Source organism: Protopterus annectens, chromosome 2.part0 (assembly GCF_019279795.1).
Source record: "Protopterus annectens isolate FY-2018-M chromosome 2.part0, PAN1.0, whole genome shotgun sequence".
In the NCBI taxonomy this organism is placed as follows: domain Eukaryota; kingdom Metazoa; phylum Chordata; order Ceratodontiformes; family Protopteridae; genus Protopterus; species Protopterus annectens.
In genome coordinates, this window is record NC_056728.1 from 176,381,296 (window position 1) to 176,398,460 (window position 17,165).

The following is a 17,165-nucleotide window of genomic DNA, read 5'->3' on the forward strand; positions in this document are numbered from 1 at the left end:
TACAAGGTTTTGACTGGTAAAGCAAGGGTTAACTTGATACAAAATTTTGAAATAAATGCTTCTCTGTAATAACAGAAACTACAAGGCTGAACCACAAAAGACAACTTGCTTAAGCAAGCATTAAAGCAGTTAAGAATAGATAAGTAAATTAAGCTATGTGTCTGATACCTGCGAAAATAATTTCTAAAACATGCTTAGTTAGCTTTACTGTAAATAGATTTGTCTAGTTAGCTTGTTTTTGTGGGCTCAACATAATTGTAAATGGCATCCTATTTGGAACATACAAAGAAGGAAGTTGATTAACAGAGACTTTTTTGTAAAGTCTTCAGATACAGCAAGGAAGAAAATAACCAAAGAAGGACATGGAACATAAAGCAATCATGCAAACCGTTAGGACATTGGAAAACAACATCTGTTCCTTTGAAAAGATATGTAAACTGGACATTGTTTTCTCTTCTTAAAGACATCTTAATCAAGGGCCCATTGATTTTAGAAAAGAGACAGTTCATGAGAAGCAAAATACTATGTTATGTTAGCTATGTTATGATCTCAGTGTAACTGTTTGGACATATTAAACTATAATGGAAACAGCAGTATGGTGCGAGTCAGGTGATTCCGACATTTCACAACAATTTAACACCCTCAACCCTTTCTCTTTCCCATAACGCTTTGTATGACTCTTGCCAGACATAGTGAAGTAGCTGTGAATTCCCGTGCCATTGACATATAACTGGATTTGTGAGAGTCACTATTATCTTCCTTACCTTCCCATAAAGAGACTGCTTCTGTTCCATCTCTAATCACCCTCGTTTATGTTTGGCTCAGACCTTGTTTGACACTATACTTAGAAGTTATCCAGCTACAGCCAGAAAAGTAGCAAAATTACAGGCCTTTGTTCAGGATTTTCTTTTGTAGTTCAAGAGGAATTGACAGTCCCTTCCCCCCACACTACTGCAGAGGTGTTAAAACTGTCACTGCACTGAGAGACCCTTGCAGAATCAGTTCAGTTTCCAGAATATACTTAAATGTTCAGTATATGTGAATGTAAATTTCAGTCAAGATTCAGAATATGATATTCATACTCAGTTATGTGTTCCGTATAGTACATTTCAGTCAAATCTCAGAAAATAAAAATAATACTCTGTTACTTTGCATTATTTAGTCATTAGTTAAGGGTAAAGTAACAGACTTATTTGTAACAGGCTTATTAAGGTAAGTTACATAAATAATAGGTAGTGATAATTATTCAGTATACTCAAGGCATAACAGGGCAGGCTTAATTTGTTAATTAATTTACAGATTACAGTACACTTTACATAATTATTGTACATCAGTCAGAAAGTTGAAAAAGACATTAACAGAAAATGCAAAGGTGTAGACCTAAAATACAGAAAGCATAAGTTTTAGTAAACTATTAAGATAAGTTATCTAAAGAATAAGTAGTAATAGTTATTCAGTGCACTCAAGACATAACAGGGCAGGCTTAATTTGTTAATTAGTTTACAGATTACAGTGTATTTTACATAATTGTTGTACATTAGAAATTTAAAAGGGCATTAACAGAAAATGGAAAGGTGTAAATCTAAAATACAGAAAGTGTAGGGTTTAGTAAACTATTATAGCTCATAAATATTCATAGAATGTTTCAGACACAAATTTAGGAGGTAGAAATGTATTATAGCACATAAAATTTAAAAAGGTAAGTAGCATAATAGAACAAATCTAAATAAAAAATATATAGACACACGTTAATATAGTATATGGTAATTATGCTACAAGACCAGTTATAGAGTTCTCTTTAGTGTCGATTTTAATTAGTCTTCAGAAAATAGCCATCATGCTTGATAGGCTATACAATAAAAAACAGTACAATGTTTAAAGATTTAAATCTATGAACAAAAAAAAAGGTTTTATTTGCAATAAGAGAGTGACATCATGGTCCACTAAGGCACCAGTTCATAAGGTAAAAAAGATAGGCAATAAACAGTGTAAATTTTTCACTACAGCATACAGAGATATAGAAGAAAAATAGGTAGGGTTAACAGTTCGTACTCTGTCTAACTTAAATAAAGATTCACAAAGACAGGTTAATCAGCTTTAAAAGCCACAGAATTAAAAGACACTCATTTTCAGAATAATGTACAGGTTTTGAATATATCACTCATACATCTGAACTTAGACTTAAATACTGTAAATCTAGGTAATATAAAAATTAAATCATAAAGTTAACAGACTTAAAGCGTAGTGGTCAAAATTAAAATTGCAAGTTTATTCACCAAATAAAGAAAAATAATGGCCTAGTTATAATTAAATCATAAAGTTAAGTTACTTCAATCCAAACAGGCTATAAATGCTCAAGTGACACCTAGTGGTCAAAATTAAAATTGCAGGTTTATTTACCAAATGAAGAAAATTTATGTTCAGATTCTGAGTCAGGTAGCATAAAGCTGTATACAGTAGTTAGCAATACAGGTGTAAGGTAACTTCAGAAGTAGATCCCTGTAGACTTTTGTCAGGGACCTCAGGGGGCAACTGTTAGATTAGGGACCTCCATTTTAAAGTAGTTATTAGGCATTATCCAGATTCTCAGTAAATTCACTATAGTACATTTAGATAGAAGAAGGCCTGAAATATGGAGTCAGACATGTATGCATTCAGTTTCAAAGAAAGACAGTTTATTAGAAAGGAAAGATAAGCATGAAATGTGCAGAAAATACAGAAATACAGAATGTTCTTTTTTCAAGGGAAAGATACAATCTTGCCAGCTACAGAATGTTCCTTAATGGAATGTTAAATAAAGCCCATACAAGACAAGGCCTGAGAACCAAGGCTAAGGTGTGTAAAGCATTACAGAGTTTTGGTATTATTAAAATATACTTCAAATACAGTTAAGGTCAGACAGTCAGTTAGTTAGTTTGACCTGATATACAAAAAAGATTAAGCTACATTACAGGCACTCAAGCCTGAGTACAGAAGACAGGTCAAATAAAAACTGTTTCCATTTACATCATTCAAGACAGTCAGAAGATATGTGCAGAAACTTTGGATATATTTAGCAGCACTGTTATTATCAGCATTGTTAACGAAGACAGTATTCGGATATTGTGAACATGTAATAAAGCCTTATTAAATGAACTACAGTGTTTGGAGAATTCATTCTGAAAACTGCGCAAGACTTGGCCCATAAAGGAGAGACTGGCACATATTCAGCATGTGTTTGGGTAATTAACACAAACACTTTTGTTTCAGTCTCATTTTCAGTTGTTTCCAGTTAATTCTAGTATACTACAGTCTTATCAATATTTATAGTTACGTCCTTATCTCTGGCATGAGTCATACAAACCATTATGGGAAAGAGAAAGGGTTGTAACAAGAACAAGATCACATTGTTACATCAAGCCCTATTGATAGCCATGTTGTGGAAAACAGGCTAAAATTACAAATAAAGCACTTAGAGTTATTTTGATGTGTTAAAATTGGTCAGGAAACAAAGACAGAGTGAAAAAATGATTTTTTTTAGTTCTAGGCTGGAGTTTTCCTTTAAATCTGCTTTGTTTATGTTGATGAGTATGGGGGAAGCATAGAGTAAAGAAGAAAGTAGGTGTGTTTTTGCAATGGTAGCTTTACTGTCGTTGGTGAGGTACTTTTTACATCTGTATAGGGTTCACAGGTTTTTATGGACTTTTTTATTGTCTGAGAAATGTGGGTGTCAAATTTCATGTTGTGATCTATGATAGCTCCTAGTACTTTGGTGTGTTGAACAGGTGTGATTGGGGTGTTATTAGCTGAGATAATGTGAAAGGGAATAGAGGGTCTAAGGCTCTAACATAGCATAACATAGCATTGCACAGTGGTTCACAAATTTTTCAATTCTTGGCTCCTTTGCTGAATCTAGGTTTTCCCAAGGAGCACCCCCCCCCCAGTGGCGTGCATAAAGTGCATATTTCATTTATTTATTTATTTATTTATTTGACATTTGTTTAACGAGGCTGCCCAACTGCACTAGGAGACCTGGGGAGAAAAGCTCAAAAGTGCAATAAAAAGACAATTACCAAAAAAAAAAAGTTTACATTCTGCTTAACAGCATAACACTGATCTACTATGGTTGAGAGGTAAGCAAACCTAATGGCAACCTTATTAACTTTAAGTTTATAAGAGGAATATTTAAAATCTGTCCCTATTATTTGGCTCTGTCCAGCATACCTCTCAACTGTATAGATTTTTGCAGAATGTCCAGATTTTTGCCTCATATTTTTGGTCTTTTTTTTCATAAAATTGTTGTTTTCTCGCAAATCAGTGGCAGATCATTGCGGTTGAAGTCAGAAAATAATGACAGACAGTTGAGTTTCATACTTCATTACCCTTCAGAAAAGTCATGCTAATGCAAAACCTGCATTTCTATCAACTTTCTAAGTTTGTGAGAGCAGTACTTAAAAGTGCCCCTGTTTTGTGCCTTTGTACCCCCACTATTTTTGGCTTTGTCCAGATTTCTTGATCTAAGAGGATGAGAGGTATGTCTCCAGTGGTATGGTCCAGACTTACACAGACCTCATTGCTGTTGCTGCCAGGGATCACTCTCATTTTTCACTCTCTCTCCCCCTGTGACACACACACACACACACACACACACACACACACACACACACACACACACACACACAGTCACTTCCTCATTCATACCTGCATCCACTCACACATTGCTCTCACTTTCTTCTGATCAAAGACACACACACACACACACACACACACACACACACACACACACACACACACGGACACTTCTTCATTCATTCCTGCATTTGCTCTCACTCTCCCAATCTCTTTCACACACACAGACTCTTTTGCTTTCATGCAGGCATTCACTCACACACGCAGACAGACACACACACACACACACACTCATACAGGCATTCACTTACCTGACTGCCCGGTTCCAAGTGGTACTGGTCCTCGGCCCGGTGGTTAGGGACCACTGCTATACTTGATGCCAGTTCTTCTAAAAAGCTACAGTGAAGGTCTAGACTTAGTTCGCCGCAAACTAATAAGCTTAGCTGCAAAATAAACCGCAAACTGTTTGTGGTTTATTTTGTAGCTAAGCTTATTAGTTCACGATTTCCCTATGAGGAAGCCGTGGCTCCCCAGAGTGCCACAGCACACAGTTTGGGAACCACTGGCATAGCATAACATAGTCTGTGATGTATAATGTTTGCAACTAAAATTATGTCAATATGGTTTGTTTTCATTTATATAAATATATAATTGTCTATGTCATACATGATAATTTAATAAAGATGTTTCTTGTTAAAAAAAAGAAAGAAATTAAGTATTGTTTCATGGAAAGGTTGAAGGATGATTATAACTACCTACCTATAGTGGAATCATAATCAAGCAGTAACAGAATCAGAGAATGTTTGTGACAAACATATAGCAGTTTTTACAAGGAGTGGTATAAATTAAAAATAAGGAGTTGGTACAACCAAGTGTATCCATGAGGTACACAAATATGCAGACTAAGCTAAATGGTCATTTTCCTCATTATATGTTTCTCTTTGCATGTTGAAGCACATTATAGCAGGCTTAGAAATCATACTGTAATTCATTTTTAGCATGTTTAAACTCTCAGTGATTGTAATGACAGAGACCACATTGTCTAATTTTCCATAATCCTTTCTTCTCCTGTCCTGTATTTATTGTAGAGCAGGTTTGAATAGAGCACTGCTGTCATGATGTGAACATGACATAAACATGTCTGACCTTTTATTACTTGGCTGGAACTGCATGGAAAAACAATCAAATTTCACTCAGCTCTTGTCTTTTTGCATCATGCCTAATTCATATTAGAAAAATATTTATTTCACTCGAACTGCAAACTCACCTGTCTGATTTGCTATCTCTCCTGAGGGACATGGTATGCAGTCAAAGCAGCAGATCGCTTGTCCTTGCCGGGCTGCTTTTCTGTGTCCAATGGGACAGCTTTCACTGCACACAGACTGTGGGACCTGGAAAATTAAAAAGGCAGAACAATGTGCCAGAAATTAAATGCACCTTGTTTTATATGTGCAAGCAAACATCGGGACCACGACATCTAAAACCCATAACATTGAATTCCATAACACTGAAAATTTGCATCACAACATCGAACACTACAAATCACATAAAAATAACATCCCCTCCACCTATAACACCACCAAACTAACAAACACATGTTCTACTATGTTTCTGCAGGGGGGTAAGCCCCACTGCACCCCCCCCCATTTGGGGTGCTCTGCCCCTCCCCCCGTAAATTAAATATACCAACTCTGAGATCGCACTACAGTGGGAAAAAGTTAATTTACTATCCCCACTGTATCGTGACCACCATAAAGAATGCACACATAATGTCTATATCACCTACCTGAGTAGCCTAAAAAACACATACAGAGTGGCAAAATAAACATATAAATAGTATAAATTCTTACAATATATATATATATATATATATATATATATATATATATATATAATAACTATATAAATACAAACTGCAACATCTCATACTGATACCACAAGAATGACAGATTAAACTATAACATTTACATGTTTCATGATACACTATTCCAAATTATACATTTTCGATGTTATGAAATTCGATGTTATGGGTTTTAGATGTTGTAGTCTCTATGTTTGAATTTAGATGTTATGAATTTTAGATGTTTTTTTGAAGTGTAGTCATATATATATATATATATATATATATATATATATATATATATATATATATGTTATGACTCTGTATATATGCAGCATGCATTTGTTTATACAAGCAAGCATACATTTAGCTTTTGAAAGAGTCCTAATCTCCATTCTCAGTTGATTACCTAGAACAGTGTACTATTTGTACTTACAAAATATAAGCAATGGAGATAGTTTACCACTAATCTACTGTCATAGGCACTGGCCTTTTAACTACAAATTTGAAGGTCTTAAAAACAACTGTCAGCAACACAAAAAATAGAAAGAAAAAAGAAAAAAGAAGATCCCACAAGTTCTCTGATAAAGCATGGAACTAACCTGTATTTCTCCTGCCTTCCACAAGATGGCACTGCTGTTAATAATTAGTTGTTGTGGAGGTGCAGCAGAATCGAATCTGCCCACCTTTGTGAACACAGCACTGCCTTCAAGGTTAAGCTGCCAGTTGATAATGTCATATCGTCCTGGTGGATTTCCTCCATCATCAAAGTACACATCATCTCCAGACTTGGTTTTAAAATGCACATTCTTCACATAGTATAGGAGCTTAAAATACAAATGACATAAACATTATGACATGTCATTATAATCTCCTACTTCAACCCATTATGTATTTATTTATTAGCTTTATTGACTGGGTTAATGATTTGGTCTTCACACCATCTTCAGCCAAGACCTAGGCCATTTCTGTAATGCTGTACAGTACAGTGAGCATAACATACAAATGTACAAAGGAATATTTGACATGAATACAGTTCAAATACAGAAAGTAGTGATAGTTACCATTCAGTGGTGCTATCCAATGGATAGCTTGTAACAAACACTTTACAGAATCAAGAATTCAGCAGCTATTACCAGCAAATGTCATACATATGTATCTATTCATGTTTGTCCAAGTAGTTTGGTAGATGTGTAAGCAAGGAGGCCTATGCCACTTTGAGTAAGCTGATTGAGTGGTAATGCCAGGATAAGGTAACTCATTTACATATGTATTTTTTCTTACTTTTGCTCATCCAAAGTCAGTGTGTAGTTCTCATTGCTTTAGAATGTGCAACTTTTATATTTGTGAATGTAAAAGAACACAGAATATCTTTTGAAGTGTGATGGATCTCCAGACTTGCTATCTTCTCAAGTGAATGTAACACAAAAATATGAAAGACCAGAAATTGTTTTGTTTTTAGATGTAATTGCTATATTCTCTGATGGACTTAATGGATTACATTTCACTAAGCCACTCTAGGATGGATTCAAGGAAAAGAAAAAGACTCGGATGTGTATTGGCAATTTCTGTTGTTATGGAAAGTAAAAACAGATTTTACTTCTCTTTTCTCCAGGGTAGCAACAGGAGGATGATATCGTGAGATGAATATTGGGGGCTTAGGGGAAAAAATTATATTGCTGTGGGCTATGCTAGATTAGAAGATTAATTTGGTGTACTGTTTATGATGGATCAATCTGCAAAAACTGATTATTGCTATATTGAAATTACAATATACAGAGAGAGTATTTCCATAGTAAGCTATAGCCAAGGAATATAGGTAGCTAGAGCTTAGGCTTTTTTGGATGCATCCCATCTATATTTATTGCCTTTTATTTTATTTAGTTTTTAGTGTGTCAACATATGTATATTTTAATCTATAGTTACGCTGTTTTCCTAATTACTAAATAAAGTTTATGCATTAACCATTACATTATTGTGGTAAACATCTGTTATTTAGAATACAGGTATATGAAGGCAAGGTAGTTGGTAGATATTTCATAGTCAAAAGGCAAAACAGCCAGTATAGGTGATTGAAATGTATATGATGAAACTGTACCAACTTTTGGTATGTTTAAGATCACTGAAGAGTAGAAATTGGGGATTTTCACCTTTCATCACTGTAGTGTAATATTGGAGAAGGTATATATAGGTTTCCAGGGGGGTTGGGGTGCTGGGGATGATTTATGTGTTTTTCTTTTGTTTTCATACATTTGTCAGTCAATGTTTGGAAGATTCAACTGTTCATAATACTCTGTGTGTGTGTGTGCGTGTGTGTGTGTGTATGTGTGTGTATGTATGTGTGTGTGTGTGTGTGTGTGTGTGTGTGTGTGTGTGTGTGTGTGTGTGTGTGTGCGTGTGTGTGTGTGTGCGTGCGCGCGTGCATGTGCTGTTACCTATCTGAGAAGAAAATTATTTGCACTACTGGTTAATTAATTGTGTGGCACATGGCTCCCATTAAACTGATTAGACTTACTTCCAGGAAAAAAAGTTTAACTGGTGGGGCCTGGCCAAGATGCTGAACAGTTAACAGCACTGTATTTTTCCTCTGCTTCATTTTAACATCTCTAACAGGTTTGTTACAGAAGTAAAATCAAAGAATACTTTTCAAAACTTGATGAATGTATAATTAAACTACTTTTGAATAAACTACTACAAGAAAAAAATAAGTTTGAAATCTTTTTCATCACTTTTTCCTGTCACAAAACTAATTGCCTCAGAATGAGCCACTCAGTGACATCAATAAACGTTCTATAAAGATGAATAAACTGGAAAGCAAAATAGACAACATTAAGCAGGAATGTAAAAAAAAAACATGTAGAAGTGCTGCATGAAACTCTTAAACAGCAATCTTCACAAATTTCAATATAGAAGAGGCAATGATTGATTTAGATGGAAGAATGGATGAAAGTGAGAATAATGCTGGATATCTCCTAAAATGAAATAACTTATTTTTGGGAAAAAATAGAAGATCTATAAAATGGATCCAGAAGGAAAAGCATTAGGATTCATGTCATCCCAGAGAAAGATGAAGGAGACCGTACAATTCAACTTATAAATACCTGTCTGAAGCTGTTTCTTTGGTATTGGGAGGGCACACAGATCACTTTCCAGTACATCAGTAAAGAAAAATCCACCTACACCAAGGTCAATGATAGTTAGACTCTTTTCCAGCCAAGATAATGATCTTAGTTTAAAAATAGCATGGACTAATTATCCAGTTAAAATAAAAGAAAACATTATACTATTTGACAATGATTATTCAACTTCAGTTATGTCAAAATGGAAATGATGTGTACTTCTTATAAAAGACTTAAAGTAAAACAATACTAAAGCATAGATTTTGTTTCCAGCAGTAGGACAGAGGACGTTTAACACCATGGAAGGTGCTTTGGAGTTTATACAGTGGAATAAAATTCAGAAAAAATGAATGGTCCGGAGTTTGTCTATATCTTTCAAAAGAAATGCAACAAGGAATGGATGGTCCGTTAAAGACAAAAGCAGTAAAAAATAGAATGATAAATGAAACATTACTTCATTCTCATTGTAATATTGGTTCTATAACACAAAGAAGTGTATGAATTGTAAGGATCAGATAAAAATACCATTTGTTACAGGGTAAGTCATTTTTATTTTTATTTCAAATATACTTCTTTTAAGTTGCATATATAATTGAAGCTAATTAATTCCAAATAGAGCCTAATTAGTGATACCAAACATATCATGAAATGTAAAATATCAATTTGATGAAACTTAGGTAAAGAAATATTTTAAATTCTTAATATGGTTTTGTGCTGTGTAACTAAACACAGTACTTGTAATTTAAAATGTCAGCAAAAAAAAAGTATGCTAAGTTCCATTCTAATTTACATAAGTGTCTGTTTTACCTACACAAAAGAAAGTATTGGAATGTCACTAAACAATTAACACATCATTGACATCTTTACTAGTTGAATTTTCACACATTACTGGCATTCTTTCAACATAAGATTTATTGTTAAATTTCCTTTAAAGATTCATAGAAAGCTTAATATAAAATAATACATGAAAACCTGAGAAAACATCCACATATGAAATGTAGGAATCATTGCTTTATCTCCAATTGTGTCAAGACTGTTGGCTGTAACTATTGTCTGATACACTCTAAAGTGATCCCTGCTGGATATGTTTTGTCTTATACTATTTTCAAAGTGTGTACATCGTTGTCTGGTGTCTAATCTTCTCCTGCATGTTGTTATAACTTTTTTTCTGTCTTCTGTTTCCCTCCTTACCTCCTAGATTCCTCCTCAACCAGTAAGACAGGCCAGTAACCCAGCGCCTGTTTGTGGAATTAAAGATCCTGTAACAGGAATGACCACAGCACCAAAACAGCAAGCTTCAACCTACCCAAAAGACTGCTATAAAGCTTGAATAAGATGTTAATCTGCTATAAGTAATTGAAACCATACTTTTTTTACTTAACATAGTTATTTCTTGTAAGACTGGCTAGCTGTGGTGAGTACGATATCACAACCCCCTAGCCTTCCCACTGCCTGACCTTCTTCCACCTCCCCCATCCCTGATGATATATATTCTCCTAATAATTTAAAAGCTAAACACAAACAACAGAGAATGTTGTGGCATAACTCTTACTGTTACAACCATTCTCAGTGAATTACATGACCCCTTGTAAACAGGATGATAGAAAAGGAAAAGTTTGCTTTTTATCTCCTTAGCATTGGCAAATATCATTCTTCTCTAATAGTATTGTACTCACAGATTGTTTGTCGGAACATCCTCAATTTCAGGTGTGCAATATCACATACAGGAAAAACTGCTTACTCCTACACAGCATGGATTAAGACCTAAGCATAGTACCACCGCAGCTCTACTATCCTTTCTCAACACTATTTCTCTAGCCAGAGATGATCACAAGCTTATCTCTTGGCTACTGAACAAACTGTCTGACCTCAACGTCTCCCCAGATACAGTTGCATGGTTCTCCAGCTATCTCACTGACAGACTGCAATCAGTGAGATGGCACTCTGCACTATCTACTCCCCTTGCAGTAAGAATGTGTGTCCCCCAAGAATTCATTCTTGGACCACTACTTTAATATGTTTACCAACTTACTCTATTCTTTTTGCCGCCAGTCTTCCATAGTCCAATACGCCGATGACTCTGCAGTCATCACCATTGCCAACTCTCCCTCTGAACTTCTAACAGCTACCCAGTCATCCTTCAACTCAGTTGAGACATGGCTCTCCAATAATCAACTCATCCTCAACCCTAAAAAAAAAAAAACTGTTACTCTTTCTCACCAAAACAATTAATCACATCAGATCTTCTTTCTCCATAATGTCCCTAAACAATACTCCTATTGAAGTCGAATAAAGCACAAAACTCCTCGGTGTTACCATTGAAGATCAGCTAAAATTCGGCCTTCACATAAATAATTGTATCAGAAACTAGGACTTCTGTGTAGAAATAAAACATTTCTCACCACTAAAGCCAGGATCTCTCACACATGCCTATCTACTACCATGATTAACATATTGCTCCCAAATACTCACAAATCTCACCTCCACCCTACTTACTAAGCTTGAGTCAACCTATCACAAGATAGCTAGATTTGCCACTCAATAAGCCTATAAATCCCACCACTGTATCTCCCTAAAATACCTAAATTGGCTTGAACTACCTCACCAGCTGCTTCTCCCTCAGCTCCAAATCATACACTCCATTCTATATTAGCCAGCCTACTGTCCAGCTCTGTGCTCCCTCTTCTCCCACTATTCCCCTACAAGGCATCTTAGGAGCTCAACCCAAGATCTTTTATATGTGTATAAACCAAAGTTTAAAACTGGTTGTAACATATACAGCTACCACCCCTCTATAGCATGTAATAAACTCTCACTTGAAATCAGATCCATTACACATCCTAAACAATTTAAATTAGCCATAAAAGAGTACTTTAAAGGCACTGGACTGGCAACTGTTCTCAGCCTCCCTGAATATATCTATTCTAACAAACTAACCATCTTTCTTGTCTCTCCTTAATTTTTCCCTCATAATCTTCCACTATCCTTTTTAATCTATTCCCTCCTTTTTCCTTTAGCCACCTCTTCACTTGTTTTCCCATTCCTTAGCTGCAAACTCCTTTTATGATACTGGTACAGTTCATGTATAACATAACTAGTGTAAACATAAAAAAAACCAATGCTTTTCATGTAACTTCTTTTGCATCTATATCTGTAATTGCTATCACAGTACTGTTGTAATTTTCATTTCACTTTCATCTTTTAAGCATTATGTAGCATTGTATGTGTTCTTAAACTAGCTTGGAATTGTAAAATTCTTTGTATTATTTGGAGCTTTTCTCTCGGGGCCTCTGCTGAAAAAGGGCTTTAGGTTAGTCAGACACTCTCAGTCAACACATGTAAAATAAATAAATAAATAAATAATTATGTTAAGGTACTAGCTTATATTCTTACAACATTTAGTAGTTATTTACTCTTTAATGTAACTTGCTAAGCCTTTATTTTAAAATGAAAGGTAAAAATGAATATTTGTGATTGCATATACAGATAAATTTGTGACAGAGTTTCTGAAATGATTTTATCTGTATTTGTGTAAGTATTTGAAAGTTTAAAGAGTTTCATGTTTTTTTTTCTTGATTAGATGGCTTTAAAGGGTTAATATTTATGACAAGTGTTAATATTAATTTGCAAATGCCAGATGCATTTTATTGCATGTAAATAAAGCTAAACAAACTATTTTTGCACCTTTAACATAATTTAGCTTTTTAAGAAGCTATTTAGTGGTACTAGCACTTTTGTGAGGCTTTATAAGCTTTAAAAGGTTCTATAAGTTGTTAGTTTCTTCTTCGACCCTTTGAAAAGGAAGTGATGTATTAGAATGTTAAAACAGGAAATGCAGTGTGCTTTAAGTATTAACACTGATTACTTAAAAGCATTCATATCTAGGAGTTAAAACACATTGTATTAAATCTTACATAAGGAATATGCATAAGCCATATAATATAGTAAATTGAAAGTAAAAAAATGAGATTTAAAATTAATAATAATTGGCTTATAGTTTTGATTGCTTGTATATATTAAGAAATCAATTGCTTGTTATATAATAACAGATTGACCACACTGCAGTTTACAATAAGAAACTTCCGGTATGACACAAATGATTACATTTTATGATATTTCATTTAAAAATCACAGATAGATTATATTTGATAGATTTTATTTAAAAATATTTGAGGTTAGGTCAATCCCCTATGATATAATACATAAACAAGATAGTGGATTATTTGTAAGAAATAAAGGTATATAACAAAAGAATGAACTAGAATAATGATTTCCTGATATATAAGGGATGGTATATCTGTTCTTTCAAACAGCATAGCACATATGGTTTATAACCGAAGTACAGAGTTCATAGATAATATAAGCAGGAGCAGAAGGAGATAGGGACAAATAGATATGTATATAGCTGGTAGATTGTTGTTTAAATACATTTATATACAATAACAAAAATCAATAATAATATGCAACTTCTTGACCTTTACAATAACAAATGTAATATTAACATCTTATTATCTTCTTACTGTAGTCTGAGGACCAAGAAAAGTTTATAAGAGAAGATAGGAAAGTGATAACTAATCTGTCTTATTTGAAGTGAAATGGGATCCAAGTAGCCTTTTTTGTCTTTCTTAATAACATATAGAAGGGCTTTCTTAAAATGATTCATATCAAGATAGAGAACATACATGAGGCAGAAGCATGAGCTAAATGTGGTTAGTCTAATGAGGAGGATGAGATGTAGTTTGTTTGATTTATACCAACAAACTAGTAATATGTTATTCCACGGCAGAATATATTGAGGTTATATTAGATAATATTCTAATTGTTTTAAATGTTTTGTCCATAGTCAAATGTTCATTATCATTATCTCTGAAGTATATAATAGTTCTTTACATAAAAGTATGTGTTAGTAATATGTTTTCTTACAAATGTCTGATTTTAAATGTTTCCCTATTAATATTAATGAATTAAATAATCCAGTAAAGAGAGGAGGCCTGTTTAAATACCTGAAGTTACACAAAGCTCAAATACTTTTTTTACAAGAAACACATTTACTCAATAACGATGCTGATAAATTATCATTAAAGAATTATTTAATTCTAGCAGGCTCTGGTTTTAGATCTAAAAGAAGAGCCACTCTCATCCTGTAGAAGAATTCCCCAGTTATGGCTAATTTAATGGGTACTTATGTTGATAAAAAGGATATGCTAAGCATTGTTGTAATTGAATGGAGTAGGAAAATATATACTTTGGTAAACTCTTATTGGATTCCAGGGCTAGGCGCTAAAGATGCAAAAAAATGTCTAGATACCATAGCCTATTATATGAAAGGTGAGGTCATAATGGCTGGTTATTTTAACTGAATCTTATCTGATAAGGGCACCACTGCTAACAAGAAACCTAGAACCGTGTCTTCAGCTAAATACTTTTCAAATGTTTTAAACATTATGAACTTAAAGGACATATATAAACTAAGAAAAATAAATTCTCTTAAATACACCCGTTACTTTTACAGATATAGAACTCAGACAAATATTGACAAGGTTTTTGTTACAGGCAATTTGATTTCAAATATAAGAGAAATTTCCATAGTGTCCATTATCAGATAACAGTCTATTTTATTTAACATTATTTTTAAAAATAATGTCTTAACTCATCATAAAAGACTACCAGCATACATTTTTAAAATAAAAGGATTTAAAGAGTAGTACGTAAATAAGATTAAGAAATTTATAGAAATAAATACAAATGGTGAAGTAAATTATATCATTCTTTCGGACTCACTAAAGGCTTACTTAAATGGTAGAATTACATGCTGATATATGAATAAAAGAAAAGAATTGAATAAATAATTAAATACATTACAAACTAAAACAGATAAAATAAAGTTAGATGTAAAACAAATGACATTATGAGTCAGTCTGAACTAAAAAATTTGAATACAAAATATGTTGAAATTCTAAATCATAACATGTTAATAAACATGGAAAAGCTAAAACTTTGCACGTTTTCAGTGAACCTATCAAGCTTACTTAAACTTGCTATTAGATCTAAGAAAATGACTAGACTAAACCACATTAAAGAAATTACATTACAAATACAAAAAAGAAAGGAAAAAAACAGATATTAAGAGTATTCTCAAGTGCTTTAGAATATTCTGTGAAAATATAAATAAAAATTAAAAAAGCTTAGTAAATAATGAGATAGGTACTTTCCTAAAGGAAACTATAAAAAATAAACTAACAAATGAACAGTTAAATAAAATTGATAGGCCTTTTACTTTAAAAGATCAAATTAAAATGTTAAAAAATAATAAGGCTCCTGGTTTAGATGGTCTTATACCTGAACTATATAAACTATTGCCAGATAATGCTGTCTTTATACTAGAAAAAACTTTTAGGGAAATAAAAACTACTTCAGCAATTCCCCATCATAGAAATATTCTCTCATTTCACCTATTCCACAGCAGGGACAAAGATCCTACAAAATATTCTTCCTATAGACCCATTTTTACTCCTACGTGTTGACTATAAGATATTCATATATATTTTAGCAAACAGAATTAATCTAATAAAACCAAAATTAATTAACAGTGATCAAAGAGATTTTATTTTGAATAGATAGACGGGTATAAGATAACATAATAAGGATAGACACACTATTTGACTATGCAAATAAAAAAAAAACATAGCTTTCTGTGACATCCCCACTCTGGCCAGTAATCAGGGAGCCTCAGTCCTCACCACTGGAAAAGGACATTCACTTGAAACAAAAATGGATACACCTGGTATTTCCAGATGCAGCTCTCCGCATCAAGACCAATTTCCCTTAAGAGCACACAGGGAATGCAGTCAGCCCGGGATCTGGATTTATTTATATCTGTCTCCCTCCAGGGCCATAAGTAAGGCTCCCCACTAGCACAGCTATAGGGTTAAGTCCTCAGCTGAGTGTCCCAGCCAAGTGTTCTAGCACCTTTTCTGTGAAACCAGTGCTTCACATCCCTGCTCCAAGTAGATCACACACACACACACACACACACACACACACACACACACACACACACACACACACACACACACACACACACACACACCTGTGGAAGGCTGGCACAGATTTACCCACTGTGCCCCATTTCTGACCAGATTATAAGGTAGTTATCACTGCCACCAGACACCACAAAGCCAGCTACCTAAGGTTCTTGCAAGGGTACCCAATTATACTGAGCAAAATTAATATTAATACAAATGGTAACCAGACTTCATGAGTGGCCACAGTGCCATCAATAGATGTAAGTACTCTCAAAGGTTAAAGTATTCTCTAAAGGACCAGCCACAATGTAAAGTTTAAATATATTTCATAATAAATAATAAAAGAACATGAAAATATGAAATATCTATTTACAGTAAACACCAGAGTTTTAATCACAGGAAATATTAAAAATAACACAGCTGGAAAGATTCACACTGTTACAGAAAAACAATACTTAACTATTCTCACTATATTTTCCTGACTGATCTAGAGAATTGCTGCTTCTGCTTACTTAAGAAAGCAATGCAAGATGAAGTAGGTGAGGGATCCTTCTATGTCAGGTTCCATGAAAC

At 33.9% G+C, this 17,165-nt stretch overlaps 1 protein-coding gene across 1 annotated transcript in view; it reads right to left on the reverse strand.

Moving 5' to 3' along the window:
- The window catches only part of LOC122792712 (vomeronasal type-2 receptor 1-like), a 577,508-nt gene that overhangs the window by 289,583 nt on the left and 270,760 nt on the right, over positions 1–17,165 (reverse strand). Inside the window, exons 4-5 of the mRNA XM_044060297.1 lie at positions 7,051–7,275; positions 5,876–5,999 (exon numbers count right to left, since the gene is read on the reverse strand). Of these exons, the coding sequence (XP_043916232.1) occupies positions 5,876–5,999; positions 7,051–7,275 (349 nt within the window). The remainder of the gene's footprint in view (positions 1–5,875; positions 6,000–7,050; positions 7,276–17,165) is intronic.